The sequence below is a fragment of the Ochotona princeps genome, chromosome 11 (genome assembly GCF_030435755.1).
Source record: "Ochotona princeps isolate mOchPri1 chromosome 11, mOchPri1.hap1, whole genome shotgun sequence".
NCBI classification, from domain to species: domain Eukaryota; kingdom Metazoa; phylum Chordata; class Mammalia; order Lagomorpha; family Ochotonidae; genus Ochotona; species Ochotona princeps.
Window position 1 is genome coordinate 37,044,516 of NC_080842.1, and position 13,061 is coordinate 37,057,576.

Below are 13,061 nucleotides of genomic sequence, written 5' to 3' on the forward strand. Positions count from 1 at the left end.
ATGATCAATTTCAAACGGTATTGAGGGGTGAATAAAGTGAGGTACTGAAACATCCACTGAATGTAGAAACAGATTTTTCGAGATACTAGTCCGCTATTACATAGAATGATAAGTGCAAATGTCAGAACTGGAATGTGCTAGAATTAGTCCAAAGTCAGAAGTTTAGCTAAAAAGGGAATGGGAAGTCAGGTGATAGAGGGACATATGGAATACAGGATTAATGGTAGATTTTCTTTTTTGAAAGGCATAGGTTTGAGCTTAAAACATCCAAGGGAATATCAAAAGGAAGCTCCCAGTTAACAGATCAATTCAGCCTGTGGCAGCATTTTATATATAAATATATAAAAATACACACAAGGATATATATACACTATATATACATTCTATATGTACATACACATACACATGTATGATATATAATATATAACAGTATATGTATATAAATACATATATGTGTATATGTATGTGTGTATATATATTTACATGTAATATATATATATATATATAGAGAGAGAGAGAGAGAGAGACAGAGAGAGAGAGAGAGAGATTAACTCCAAAGTACAGATGAAGAAAATGGTTAGCAGTGGTAACAGATCACCTGTAGGCTTGCCCAAAAGCTTTGCACAGCTGTTTATTAATGCTTTGTTTTTTGAACCAATAAGAAAGAGTGCTATCATTAACAAGAATATTTACTTCTATCTTTTGCAAGACATGCTGCATTCATTTCTGGATTTTTAAATTTTCCTTTAAATTTTAAGTCATGTATGTGATTTTTATTTAAATTTCTAGATTCTTGCCTTTTTCATTTCATCAAATGTTTCTTTGTAGTTTTATATGTGGTCATATGCATAGCAAGAACTTTTTCTTTTATCAAAGTATGTAAAATATCCCTCAATAAATTTTATGACTTTCTTCTCATTTTGTTTTACTTTTGAAGATTTAACACATCTAGACTTCTATTAGACCTGAAGTAAAAAAAAAAAAAAAATCAATGACCATCCCACCCCCCCCGCCCATCTCTCCGGTTGTTGTTAATTAGTAGTACATGATGTCCAGTCTGCAGTTTTGAACCTCCAGTGCCAAACATGTTGTGCAATTCCATCCCAGCACACTTCCGTAGGCCAGATCAAAACTGCCCGGCTCTCCAGCAGCCTCTTCATCCTCGCAGCAGACGTGAGGACGAAGCACAGTGTGCACCTTTTCTGAACTGCTTGTTCCCCTCTCCTACGGGAACCATTCACCATGTTTGCTGGGTATATATTTTTGGTGATTTTATTCCAGATTAAAGGTATGTCTTAACATTGTTCTTATCAGGTATTTCTTATTATGTTCAGAAATAATGTCTCTTTTGCCACAAATTTGGATTTTAAATGATTAAAAATTAGCTATACAGTGTTGAATTTGCAAAGTACATAGCACAGGACTTGGTCTAAGTTGTGGCATATCACAAGATTTCTGTGACTCTGTGGAATGCCATCTCAATCTTAAATAAGCAGACCCACCACGCAAAGTAAGAAAGAAGTGGACCTTAACGGGAAACCTACCAGATTAGCACCGCTGTGCGCACCCTTTGGCCACTGGGTAGAGTATAAGTGAACACTGTCATCTCTACCTTAAGGATAACGAGAATGATACTAATATTTTGAGATCCAAAAGATGGATTATGCTACTTGCAGCCACATAGCTCAAAATCAGGTAAAACCAGATTACGGTATACTCCAATGATGTCTCTTCCTCGCTCTTAAAGAGTAAACTTGAACTGGGCAGGGATCACTTCACAGAAAACTGCCAATGAGATAGGACAGGAGAGAAAACTGGATTCAGAGCTACCAAAAACTCTTTACAAACAGAAGCTTAACACATAACCGTGACAGCTAAGGCTTCCAATGAAAATGTCCTTGGAAAACAAAATCCAATAAGTTACATGGAAACAGAAGATTCCAATGCAGGCTGTGACGGCAGGTGGAATCCAGGGACAGGCTCTTGGATGGCAACCTGACAAAGATGACAACCGCAGAGCACAGTGAAAAGATGGAAGACACCGAATTACCCTCATGTCTTCACCTTCTTTATAATTTTGCTGATACTCTCCTAGTTTGTAAACCTCATTCTCAATTTGCTGTCCAGTGAAGTGGGGATGGTATTTCAGTGTTGCTGTCCATGGCAGGTCCCTGGGAACAAGCGAATCGTCCTGAGAACCGTTCCATTTTTCAATCACCATACATGAATGTTAACATCAGATGAATTGTTTCCCTCTTAACACTTTCTTTTAGATGATACAATCCTTGGAGTAGAGGGTCAAGAATTCATTTATCCAAAAAAACTCCCTCTTGTACAGAAGCGAGATGTTGGGCTCCCCCATGACTACAACATACCGGTATGAGTTTTGATTCTATAAATAAAATTTGGTGCTGCCAAAAGCCTGGAGGGGAGATGCTCTTTACTTCATCAAGAAGCAAATGGGAAGAGAAGAGGATCAGTGTCCCTGTTGCCTTAGCTTACAGCATGTGTGAAGGTGCCAGCAGACCCTTAAAGTGTTAGGAAACAGGGACCAGCGTGGGAGCCTAGTGGTTAAGGTCCTCTTCTAGCACACGTCAGGATCTCATGTAACTAAGACATTACTTGGGATGCCTGAGTTGCATATCAGTTGCAGTCTCAGCTTCCTTCCCAATTCTAGCATCCTATACTAATGTGCACCCAAGAGAAGCAGTGGAAGATAGTGCAAACATTTTTTTTCTTTCTTGCCATACATGTGGGATGTCCAGATTAAGTTCCTGGCTCCTGGTTTTGGCCTAGCCCAGACCTGGTTGTTTCAGACATTTGTTCCCATTTCAGCCAAGGGGAACCCTCTGCTTATGTCTCTCTGCCTCGCAAGTAAATATAGAAAAGAAACAAAAAACAAGACAGAAATCCATGTAAATAATTGTGTTTTGTATAGCTCTGTGTATTTTAACTTTTTATTAGTTTATAACAGATTCAATGTGATCTGTAGATATGATCTAAGATCATAGTATCTCTTTCTCCTTCCATTCCTGCAACCCTCCTTCCTTCTCATTTTTTTTAGTTTTTGAGATAACATTTTAAATTTACATTATAATTAAAAATGACCATTACTCTCATATGCAGTAAAATTTAAAATTATTACAGATCATTCAGTAAATAGTAATATAATACATCACAAGTCCATTTTGTTTATTACAGAAAATACCTATTACAGGTAACAAGGCAAGGGCACAGGAACTGATAAAAATTGAGCGGGAAATTCTAAAAAGGGACTTCCCTTGTTTGTGACACCTTTGTCAATACACAGCAAAAATCTTTCATCCTTTAGCAGTGCAACTACTAACCTCGAAACCAAGTTTCTGATTATAAGTATCAATTAAATAAATAAAATTTCATTCACATTTATTAACCTTAAAATGAATGCAATGGCATTAAATTTGTCTGAAGAGTGAATGGTATCATTCATTAAGTAAAAATGTAGACTATAATCCAGTATATACAAAGTTACTGAAAAAATTGTGAACAATTGTTATCTGGCCATAGTATAAGTTGTACATTTTTTTTACTTTATTCTATACATTTTTAAGCCCTTTGAAAAAATAAAGCTTTAATTTAAAATTAACTTGAGAGGGAAATATCATGGTCCAGTGGGTTAAGCTGCTGCCTGTAACGCCAGCATCTTGTGTGAGCGCTGGTTCCAGCCCTGGCTGGTCCACTTCTGAACCAGATGCCAGCTAAGACGCCTGGGAAGGCAGTGGCAGATGGCCTCCTGTACTTGGACCACCCACTAGGGAGACCTGGATGAAGTTCTAGGCTCCTGGCTTCAGCCTGGCCCATCTCTTGGCATAGTGGCCATTTGGGAGTGAACCAGTGGATGTCATTTTCTTTGTCTCTCTCTCCCGCTCTATTTTTCTCTTTCTCTCTTCTCCTCCCTTTTTATCTCTGACTCACCCACTTCTCTTTAATTCTACTTTTCAAATACATTTTTTTAAAAAGATTTATTATTATTGGAAAGCCGGATATACATAGAGGAGGAGAAACAGAGAGGAAGATCTTCCATCCGATGATTCACTCCCCAAGTGAGCCGCAACAGCCAGTGTTATGCTGATCCAAAGCCGGGAACCAGGAACCTCTTCTGGGTCTCCCACGCGGGTGCAGGGTCCCAATGCATTGGGCCGTCCTTGACTGCTTTCCTAGGCCACAAGCAGGGAGCTGGATGGGAAGTGGAGCTGCCGGGATTAGAACCGGAGCCCATATGGGATCCCAGCACGTTCAAGGCGAGGACTTTAGCCGCTAGGCCACGCCACCAGGCCCTTCAAATACATTTTAAAAAATCATTTTTAAATTAACTGTAGTAACCTCCCCTTCAGCACTTAGCATTTTTCCTGGGAGGACTGTCGGAGACCTGTAGATGGATAACCAACCCCTTCAGCCTCCACATGACTCACCCCAGGACACACTAACGGAGCACATGCTGATGGCACTTACTGATAGTACATGCTGGATCTTATTTTTCAGGAACTGTATGAAGAAGAATTGTTATATGAAATAAAACTAAATAGAAAAACCTTCCTCCTTCACCTTCTAAGATCAAGGTCAGTTCTACTGTGATCTATAGCCTTATAAGTCGAGTAGCCTGTATTATTTGTTTTCATAAAACCTGCCAGTGCAGTGAATTCCCTATCGCTGCTATTCACATGGAAGTGTTACAGGATTTCATGTTTCAGAGACAAGCCCTTGCAGCTCTGAGTTCTTGGCTCCTGGTTTTGGCCTGGCCAGACTTGGTCAATGCAGATGCTGTTCCCTGCTTCCTGGATGAGTCCCAATGGATACATGGAGTTTTCTGAGCTCCACATCATCTTCCTGAGAAGATGGCCAATAGATCATCACTTTGTGAATCAGTGGGACAAAAGGAATTAGAAAAATGTTTTTTAAGGGACTTCTAAATTATTTAAAAGAGTCTTATATAATGCATCAAGTAGACTGGAGAAGTAAATGAAACACTGGCAAGAATTTCTTTTACCAAAGACGTCTTGTGTAGCAAAACAGTCTTAACATCCTTAATCTTCATAAGCCTGTTTTAAAACAATCCATTGTGTTGCTGTTGATGAGCTTATATTGTTTTGTTTCATCATCGGTATGCCTAATAGCTCTATCTCAGTGCCACAAAAACTTAATAGATTTCAATATTTGTTTACAGTGTTTTCTCTTCAGGTAAAACTTACATACAACAAAAATGCACTAGCCTGAAGTGTGCAATCATGTATACACTAAATTTTATTTTTAGGGTAAATTAATGAACTATAATTGTATACATTTATGGGACACAAAGTAATGTCATGAATTATGAGTGTAGTAATTAAATAAGCCTTATTAGCATATTCATCAATGATTTTGAAAATTCAATTAACTATTTTTAGATATATTCATGCAACATATTTCACAAAAGTCACACCTTATGCTTCCTGGCTAAATCTGAGTTGTGTCCTTTGACCATCACTGATTCCCAAGAGATGTCTCTCACCATAAATTATTTTTGTCCATTTTGAAAATTCTTATAAAACCTCACACAGCAACCACACTTGTGCATGTAACCTACTGTTGTTGAGATTCATTCATGTCATTGCATGTATTAGAAATGTGGTTCTTCGATTTTTCTGGGTAGTCCTTGCTCCTGATAACGAGGACGCTAGCTATTTTCACTGTCTGGCTATTAGGAATGCTTCTATAACTGTTCTTGCAAAGTCTTCTTTTTTGCACCTGTGCTTTTGTTTCTCTTTGGTGCACACCTAGGAGTAGAATTCCTGGGTCATAGGTACATAGATACTTGATTTTATAAAACTCTGCCAGAGCATTTTCCAACATAATGCATTTTTTGTAAGTATAAGGAATATATGAATAGTAGTACTTTTATATAATCATCAGTTTTTAATGTTGTTACCCTTTTTAATTTTGTCTATACAACTGACTATGATATTTCATTTTGGCTTAACTTACATTTTATTGAGAATGCATTTTTATTTAATCAGTTGAGTTGGAGAACATCTTTATATGATCTGAACATTCGTATTTTTTTTTCAAATTTAGTTCTTTTTAATGTTTTCTTCCAGGATAAGACTTTCTTATTCATTTTTTAAATTGTGCCTTTTGAGGATTAAAAATAAATGTGTTGTTTTAGGGGTGGTGGAGCAGTTAAGCCGTGACGTAGGGCTCCCTCATCTCAGAGTGGAGTGCCTCGGGTTTATTCTCTAACACACTGCTTCTGGTTCATCATTCTGCCGATGCTTGGGGGACACAGCAAAGGATGAATCCACAATACCCACGTGGGAGGCCAGGAGTTCCTGGCTCCTGGTGCTTTTGCAGGCTTTGGGGGAGTGAACCAGCAGATAAAAAAAATCTCAATCACTCTGATTTTTTAGTAAATTAACCTTTAAAATTTTTGTTATTTTGAAGAAATGTTGGTTTATCCTATTTTTTTTTTCACCTATCTTCTTTGCTTTCTGGAACCAGGCTAAGAAAAACTGACTACCTTCAAAAACCAAAGTTACTCCCCCATGTTTCCTTGCAAAGTCTTCACCGTTTTAGCTTTGCTGTATTATCACCTTCAATTCCTGTGCGTACCAACACATGTATTTTTGTATGTGCATGTATATGTGTCTATTTTGATGGAAAAGTAAAGATTAGTTTTTCATACTGGTAAACAATTATTCCAGCCCATTTTGTTCAAATGCCTTTAGCGTGTCAATGGGTTGTTTGACAAGTTGGAGAAAATCAAGGAACTCTTCAGGGATCTATAATCGATCTTTATTTCTTTCAATTCCTAAGCCATGACTGCTCTGCATTCATTATTGCAAGTTTATAACCAGAATTATGATTCTTCCTGTTTTGACTTTAGACTATTTATAGTCTATCTTTCTGTATAAAAGTTAAAATAACCTTGTAATTTCCAGAAGATAGCCTAATGGAATGTTTGTAGGGATTTTAGTAAGTCTATAGACCAATTTTGAGAGAACTGGTAGCTCACTTATACTTACTGAAGCTATAGCTTTAACATTTGTCTTTTTAAATTTTCTCCAAATTTTATAGTTTACATATTAGACCTCTAATTAGCCTTTTCCTAAATATGTAGTCTGTTGTTTCCTAGTGTTTTTACTAATACTTTTAAACATTTACTTACTTGTTTTTAAAGGTAGAGTGATACAGAGACAGAGATCTCTAATCGACTGGTTCACTTTCTAAATGGCTACAACAATCAGGGCTAGGCCTAGCCTAAACCATGATCCAGAAATTCCATCCTTACCTCACTCATGTGTGGAGCCTTTGATTGCCTTCTCTGCATGAGAAGGCAGAGCTGGACTGGAAGCAAGCAGCAGCGTCTCAACTTGGCACTCCCTAAACATGCCAGTGTTGCAAGCGGCAGCTTAACCTGATGCAACAGTTGCCTGGCTTTTCTTGTACTTTTCTCAAACTACTCTTTGTTAGGAGAATGTCTACTTCTGCTAAGGGAGTGGGAAGGAAGCATTTTCCTTTCGTGGCATCTGTATCTGAAGGCTAAAGCCAAAATGCTAGTTGTCTTCTTTTGATGAAAGGGAATCTGTACAACAGGGTGACTCAAATGTTAACCCAAAAAGTTGTCCCTGCTACAGAGAAAGGACTCAAAAATGTCACCTAGAAATGGCAACAGCGATGACTATCTCAGTAGTGGGATTTGGGGGAACTGTCTTCTCCGTTTACTATGTCTATATTTCACAGTGACACATGATATACATCATGTGTTTATACATAAGTCTTGGTACTTGAATTTCTGCTTAGATGACTTTTTCTCAGAATCCTTTTAAAATTGTTGATTTTCTTCAATTTGCCAGAATGTTTATTTGGCTTTCCTTTAGACCCTATAACATCATGAAATTTAGGTAAAAGGCTTTTCATATCAATGGGCTCATTGCTGATTTTTGTGTGTGTATTTGTCATGGGAGAGAACCCTGTTGAGATGGGAAAGCATTCTGGAGCCCTCTTTATCACAATTGCTTTCATCAGTTAGATATTTTAAATTAATAGATCACACTATCTTTCTGCTTTCTGTTTGCAGAGAATTCCTCGGCTCAAATTACACTGAAACATACTACACCTCAAAAGGAGAAGCGTTTGCGAGGCATGTTCAGATCGAGGTATCTTAGAATTTTCTATGGCTCCTATCTGGAAGTATGGTTTCCTACCACGATTTTAAAATCAGTTTTAGCCTAACAAACTACACCAAGGTGTCACATCAGAAGTAGATTCTGAACTGACTAGCCTAGCATGACCCTAAAAAATAAAATAAGACACTCTGAACCCTGAAAACAAGGTGATCACTGCCTGTCAAACAGTCCAATGACTAACAGCGTATCTTTCTTTACTAAAATGATTTCAATAGAATTTGAACAATGGTAAGTCTGAAGAAATGTGAAGCCCATAAAGCCACCCTCATGAGACTGTAATAGGAATGAATAAATTTGAAAGAAACAGCTTTAACACGTACATCCAACTGACGTGAACATCCCTTGTCCCAATCCCCCGATGCACCAGTCCCAATGTGTCTTCTACATTGCCAAGTGGAGCTCTTTTCAGTTATTGTTGGTAACATGCTGCTGGGTATGGATTCTGGTCCTATACCTTCATTTCCCAACTCCATCCAATGCCCTATGGAACCTCCTAAGAACAACATCACTCTTGCATAACAAGATAATATACTTTGAAACACCAATTTCCCTTATTTAAAGCAACTGCCAAATTGTGTGAGGTCTAAGTCATCAGATAGTCTTGAAAAATAGGACAAGAGAAAAATTGGTACCATTCTTTTCTGTGAGGGGTTAGTTTTTAGCCTGTGACGTTGTAAAGTTTATGGAAGGCCTAGAGAGTGTCACCCAGAGGCAGAAATTGAGCAAATGAAACTGAAGGGGAGAATGATGACTTCATGATGTTACTGTGAGGAAAAGCACCAGGTCAGGAGCAAAAGACATCAACCTGATTGGATCAAAGAAGTCAGTCAGGCACGTGGAGGGGACTTGTTGGAGAGTGATATCTAATTTGGGGAATCATCGGAGGTTGATTTTATTTCATAGCCAGGTAGGAGCAATTCTAACTCTATTAGCACAAAATAGTCTGATAAAATTTTGGATTTAAGAAGAAGAAAAATGTTCACATTTTGGAAACTGGTATCATCACCTAATAGATCACTAAATTTGTGAAGGATGAATTCATACAGGATTCTACACAAATAATCATGCAATTAAGACAAAGTTTTTTTATTTAAGATTTATTATTACTATTTTTTTTTTACTGGAAAATCAGATATACAGAGAAGGAGATACAGAGAGGAAGATCTGTCTGCTGACTCACTCCCCAAGTGGCTGCAAAGGCCAGAGCTTAGCCAATCCAAAGCCAGAAGCCAGGAGCCTCTTCTGGGTCTCTTGCATGGGTGCATGGTCCCAAGGCTTTGGGCCAAGATTAGAACGGCGCCCATATGGGATCCTGGCGCATGCAATACAAGGACTTTAGCCGCTAGGCTACTGTGCTGGTCCCAAAACAAAGGTTTCTAAAGCAAGCTCCAGTATGTCCAAATAGTGTATGAATGAGTGCACGGACAAGAATAACTATAATATGTCAAGAGGAAATACTAACATATTTTGAACAAAACAATTAGACTTTAATAAATTAATAGCTATGGTCTGGTGGTGGCCTAGTGCTTAAAGCCCTCACCTTGACAGCACTGGGATTCCATATGGGCACCAATTCTAGTCCCAGCATCCCTGATTACCATCTTCCTGCTTGGGACCTAGGAAATCAGTTGAGGATGGCCCAAAGCCTTGGGACCCTGCACCCATGTGGGGGACCCGGAAGAAGCTCCTGGCTCCTGGCTCCTGGCTTTGTATCGGCTCAGCTCTGGCCATTGCAGCTGCTTGGGGAGTGAATCGTTGGATGGTAGATCTTACTCTCGTCTTTCCTCTTCTCTATTTATCTGACTTCACAATAAAAATAAATAAAAATCTTTTGAAAATTAATAGCTATGCTTACATTAGCTTCCTGTTTTCTATTTTAGGAGCATTGTTTTTACCAAGGTTCCATTATACATGAACTTGATTCTGATGCCAGTATCAGCACATGTAATGGTCTGAGGTAATACAGAGTATTTTCAGTTTCCTTTGTGAGTTTTGTTATGAATATTTAAATATCTGCCTCATTTATTCCCTTGTACTAAATCTGATGAACAGATTAATCAGAACAGAGCCATGGTAAGTTCTTGTGCATAGCAGCACTAGCCTATTTAACGTTTGACAAAATATTGCTTAATGCAGGGCAAACTTTCTAGTATATAACCAAGAGATTCAGAACTGGGTGATATGTGAAAATTACCTACTCTGTCCTTTCACGTTGCGATAAAGATATTGAAATCAGAGACATTTCTGAGCAATCAGTTTTGAACAGCAGAACTAAGTCCAAAATTCAGTTCTCTTAAGTGCTATGTCTATGAATTTCCATTATACCATTATGCTTCAGTAATTGAGGCTGTTTCCATTCTCTACAAAGTAAAAAATCAGAGTAAAACCCCAGGTTCCCTAGAGATGTTGACCTCCAGGCAATGGAATTACCACATAAGATTACTGATGCCTCTGTATATTACTTTAAAATTAATAGATAATGAGTATAGACATTTATAAAACATTGCCCAAACTGAGGCATGCCAGAGGCCCACAACCACAGGGGAAACTGCTACTATACCTAGACACAAAGCTGTACCTAGACTGGCCAACTTCTGGAAAGCAGGTAAGCTGACTCCCAGAAAAAATCATTACTTCAGCCAAAAATCAGGTGTGTTGTCTCATTTCTCTCTCACTCCCAAAATTATGTTACATGTTCAACAAGGATTGGCTTTGTAGTATCCATTTTTTTTGAAAAGACAAAGTAAACAAGATGGAATGGAATAATTACAAATATTGAATATTCAGTATTTTCTCAATTGCTACAGGGGGTTCTTCAGGATCCATGACCAAAGATACCTCATTGAGCCTGTGAAATACTCAGATGAGGGGGAACATTTGGTGTTCAAGTATAATCCAAGAGTGTTATATTCCACAAATTATTCTTGTGCAGAACTCAATTTTACCACAAAAATTATTCTAAACAACACTGACTTATCTGAGGAAGTCTATGAAAAAGAAGTGAGTACTCTATTTTTAAAATCATATTTACCAGAGTGAAAACACCTTTTATTTCCTTTACAATCTTGAGAGAGAGACAATCTATTCAGCCCATGAAATGTATAAGCTACTCTGACACTTTATCGTCTCAAATATTATATTTAAGCTTATGTGCTAGTTATCTATATTTAAAGCTTTCATACCCCACAGCAAATTTTCTTGAATTTGTTATTTTGCATGATACATTTTGATAGGCATAGGGGCTCATCCTTACCTTACCCTTCCTCTCTCCCTAATTTGCCCTCCAACAATTATAACACTATAGCATGTCAGTTCATGGTTATATGTTTAACTTTCTGATACTCAAATGTATCATGACATGGTAAGTGTAGGAAAAGGTAGAAAACCTAGTATTATAATGTAAAAGTATATTAATGAGTCTTAGTAGGGGTCCAGCCTTTTTTTTTTTTTCAGGAATAGAGATACACACCTACAGTAACTCTTAGTTCCATCAATTTCATGAAAAGGGACAGTCTTCAATCCGATGTATAGAATGACAGCATTAGCACTTTAGGACTGATAGACTGAAAAGAATGATATTCACAGTGTAATGAAAAATAGTCTAGGTAATTATCTTTCCTTTTGTTCCTTGCCATTTTGGATTTGGGGTTAGGGTGGGGACTGCTGATGACAAAACAGGATTCCAGCCTCCATGAGGCCAAATGTTGTAACAGTTATAGAATATTAAGGGCAATAAGAAACTGCATTTCTGGTGCAAGGTTGCATAGAATCCTCTGTGTTTAGGCTCTCCTCTGCAGATAGCTCATATCCTTAGACGTCCCTGTTAGATCTTAGACTGTATATCACATGATTGTTGACTTTTTTACATGTCTAATGTTTTATGTTATTCATTTATTGATTGAGCAAGGTACTGCAGAAATACTTTGGTCCACAAGAGAATGACTTGCTTAGTCAAATCTTGAAAAGATCTTCTGGTTTATCCTCAATGAATACTTGTTTACTTCAGTGTATATGTACTAAAAGTTGAAAACTTACAATGATTCATGAATTCAAACAAATTTTAAAAACTTCTGATTATCACTGTTTACTTGCTCCTTGGACGTGAGATGACTCCACATTAGGAGATGTGGAACAGGGAGTAAGATGAAAAAACACTGTCCTCTTTTAGCCTTTGGGCATGGATTGGTACTTTTTCACACATTTTGGAAGCATTTAATTTGTAAATTTTAAAAAAATGCTAAAAACTTGACTCATCACCATTTACAACTCTGATTTGAACTGAAATACTAAATAAAGAAGGGGAAAATTATCAATAAGCCATACTGCTTTAGGATTATGAAACCTGATATTTAGGGCCACATTTTATAATAGAGTTAGATATAACTATTTGACTAATTTTCTGATCAATAATTTTTATATCATTTATCTTGAAACGTGAGGCCTTTTTCCAACTTAAAATGTAAAGAGTAAAAATGCTGATTGTGTCCCATTGAATTTTCCATAAATTTCCAGAGCAGCTACAAAGAAAAGTATGTTGAACTGTTCATTGTTGCTGACCAAACAATGGTAAGTTTTTGGACGATATTTCTCTTTCACGATATTTTTGTTGAACTTTAGTTGTGTTTCTTACATAGTGAGAAATGTTTTCTTATCACAGTGCAATGCTGTGGTTTAGTACCTGGTTGAGATGCCAGTATTTCATATTTGAGATGCCTATATTTGAGCCCCATTTCTAGTTAATGATCCTAGCTTCCAATTAGTGCAAATCTGATAAGTCAGTGGTTATGCTCAAGTAACTGGATTTCTAACAGCCAGAAAAGAGACCTGGATTGAATTCCTGGCCCTTAGCTCACCCTGCGC

The 13,061-nt window shown here is 37.5% G+C and overlaps 1 protein-coding gene across 1 annotated transcript in view; it reads left to right on the forward strand.

Annotated features, from left to right (window-relative positions):
- Positions 1 to 1,093: 1,093 nt before the first annotated feature.
- ADAM7 (ADAM metallopeptidase domain 7) overlaps positions 1,094 to 13,061 on the forward strand; it is a 39,642-nt gene continuing 27,674 nt past the window's right edge. The window contains exons 1-7 of the mRNA XM_058670036.1: positions 1,094 to 1,288; positions 2,274 to 2,377; positions 4,522 to 4,598; positions 8,093 to 8,171; positions 10,082 to 10,158; positions 11,009 to 11,201; positions 12,714 to 12,767. Coding sequence (XP_058526019.1) covers positions 1,243 to 1,288; positions 2,274 to 2,377; positions 4,522 to 4,598; positions 8,093 to 8,171; positions 10,082 to 10,158; positions 11,009 to 11,201; positions 12,714 to 12,767 — 630 coding nt within the window. The 5' untranslated portion in view covers positions 1,094 to 1,242. The remainder of the gene's footprint in view (positions 1,289 to 2,273; positions 2,378 to 4,521; positions 4,599 to 8,092; positions 8,172 to 10,081; positions 10,159 to 11,008; positions 11,202 to 12,713; positions 12,768 to 13,061) is intronic.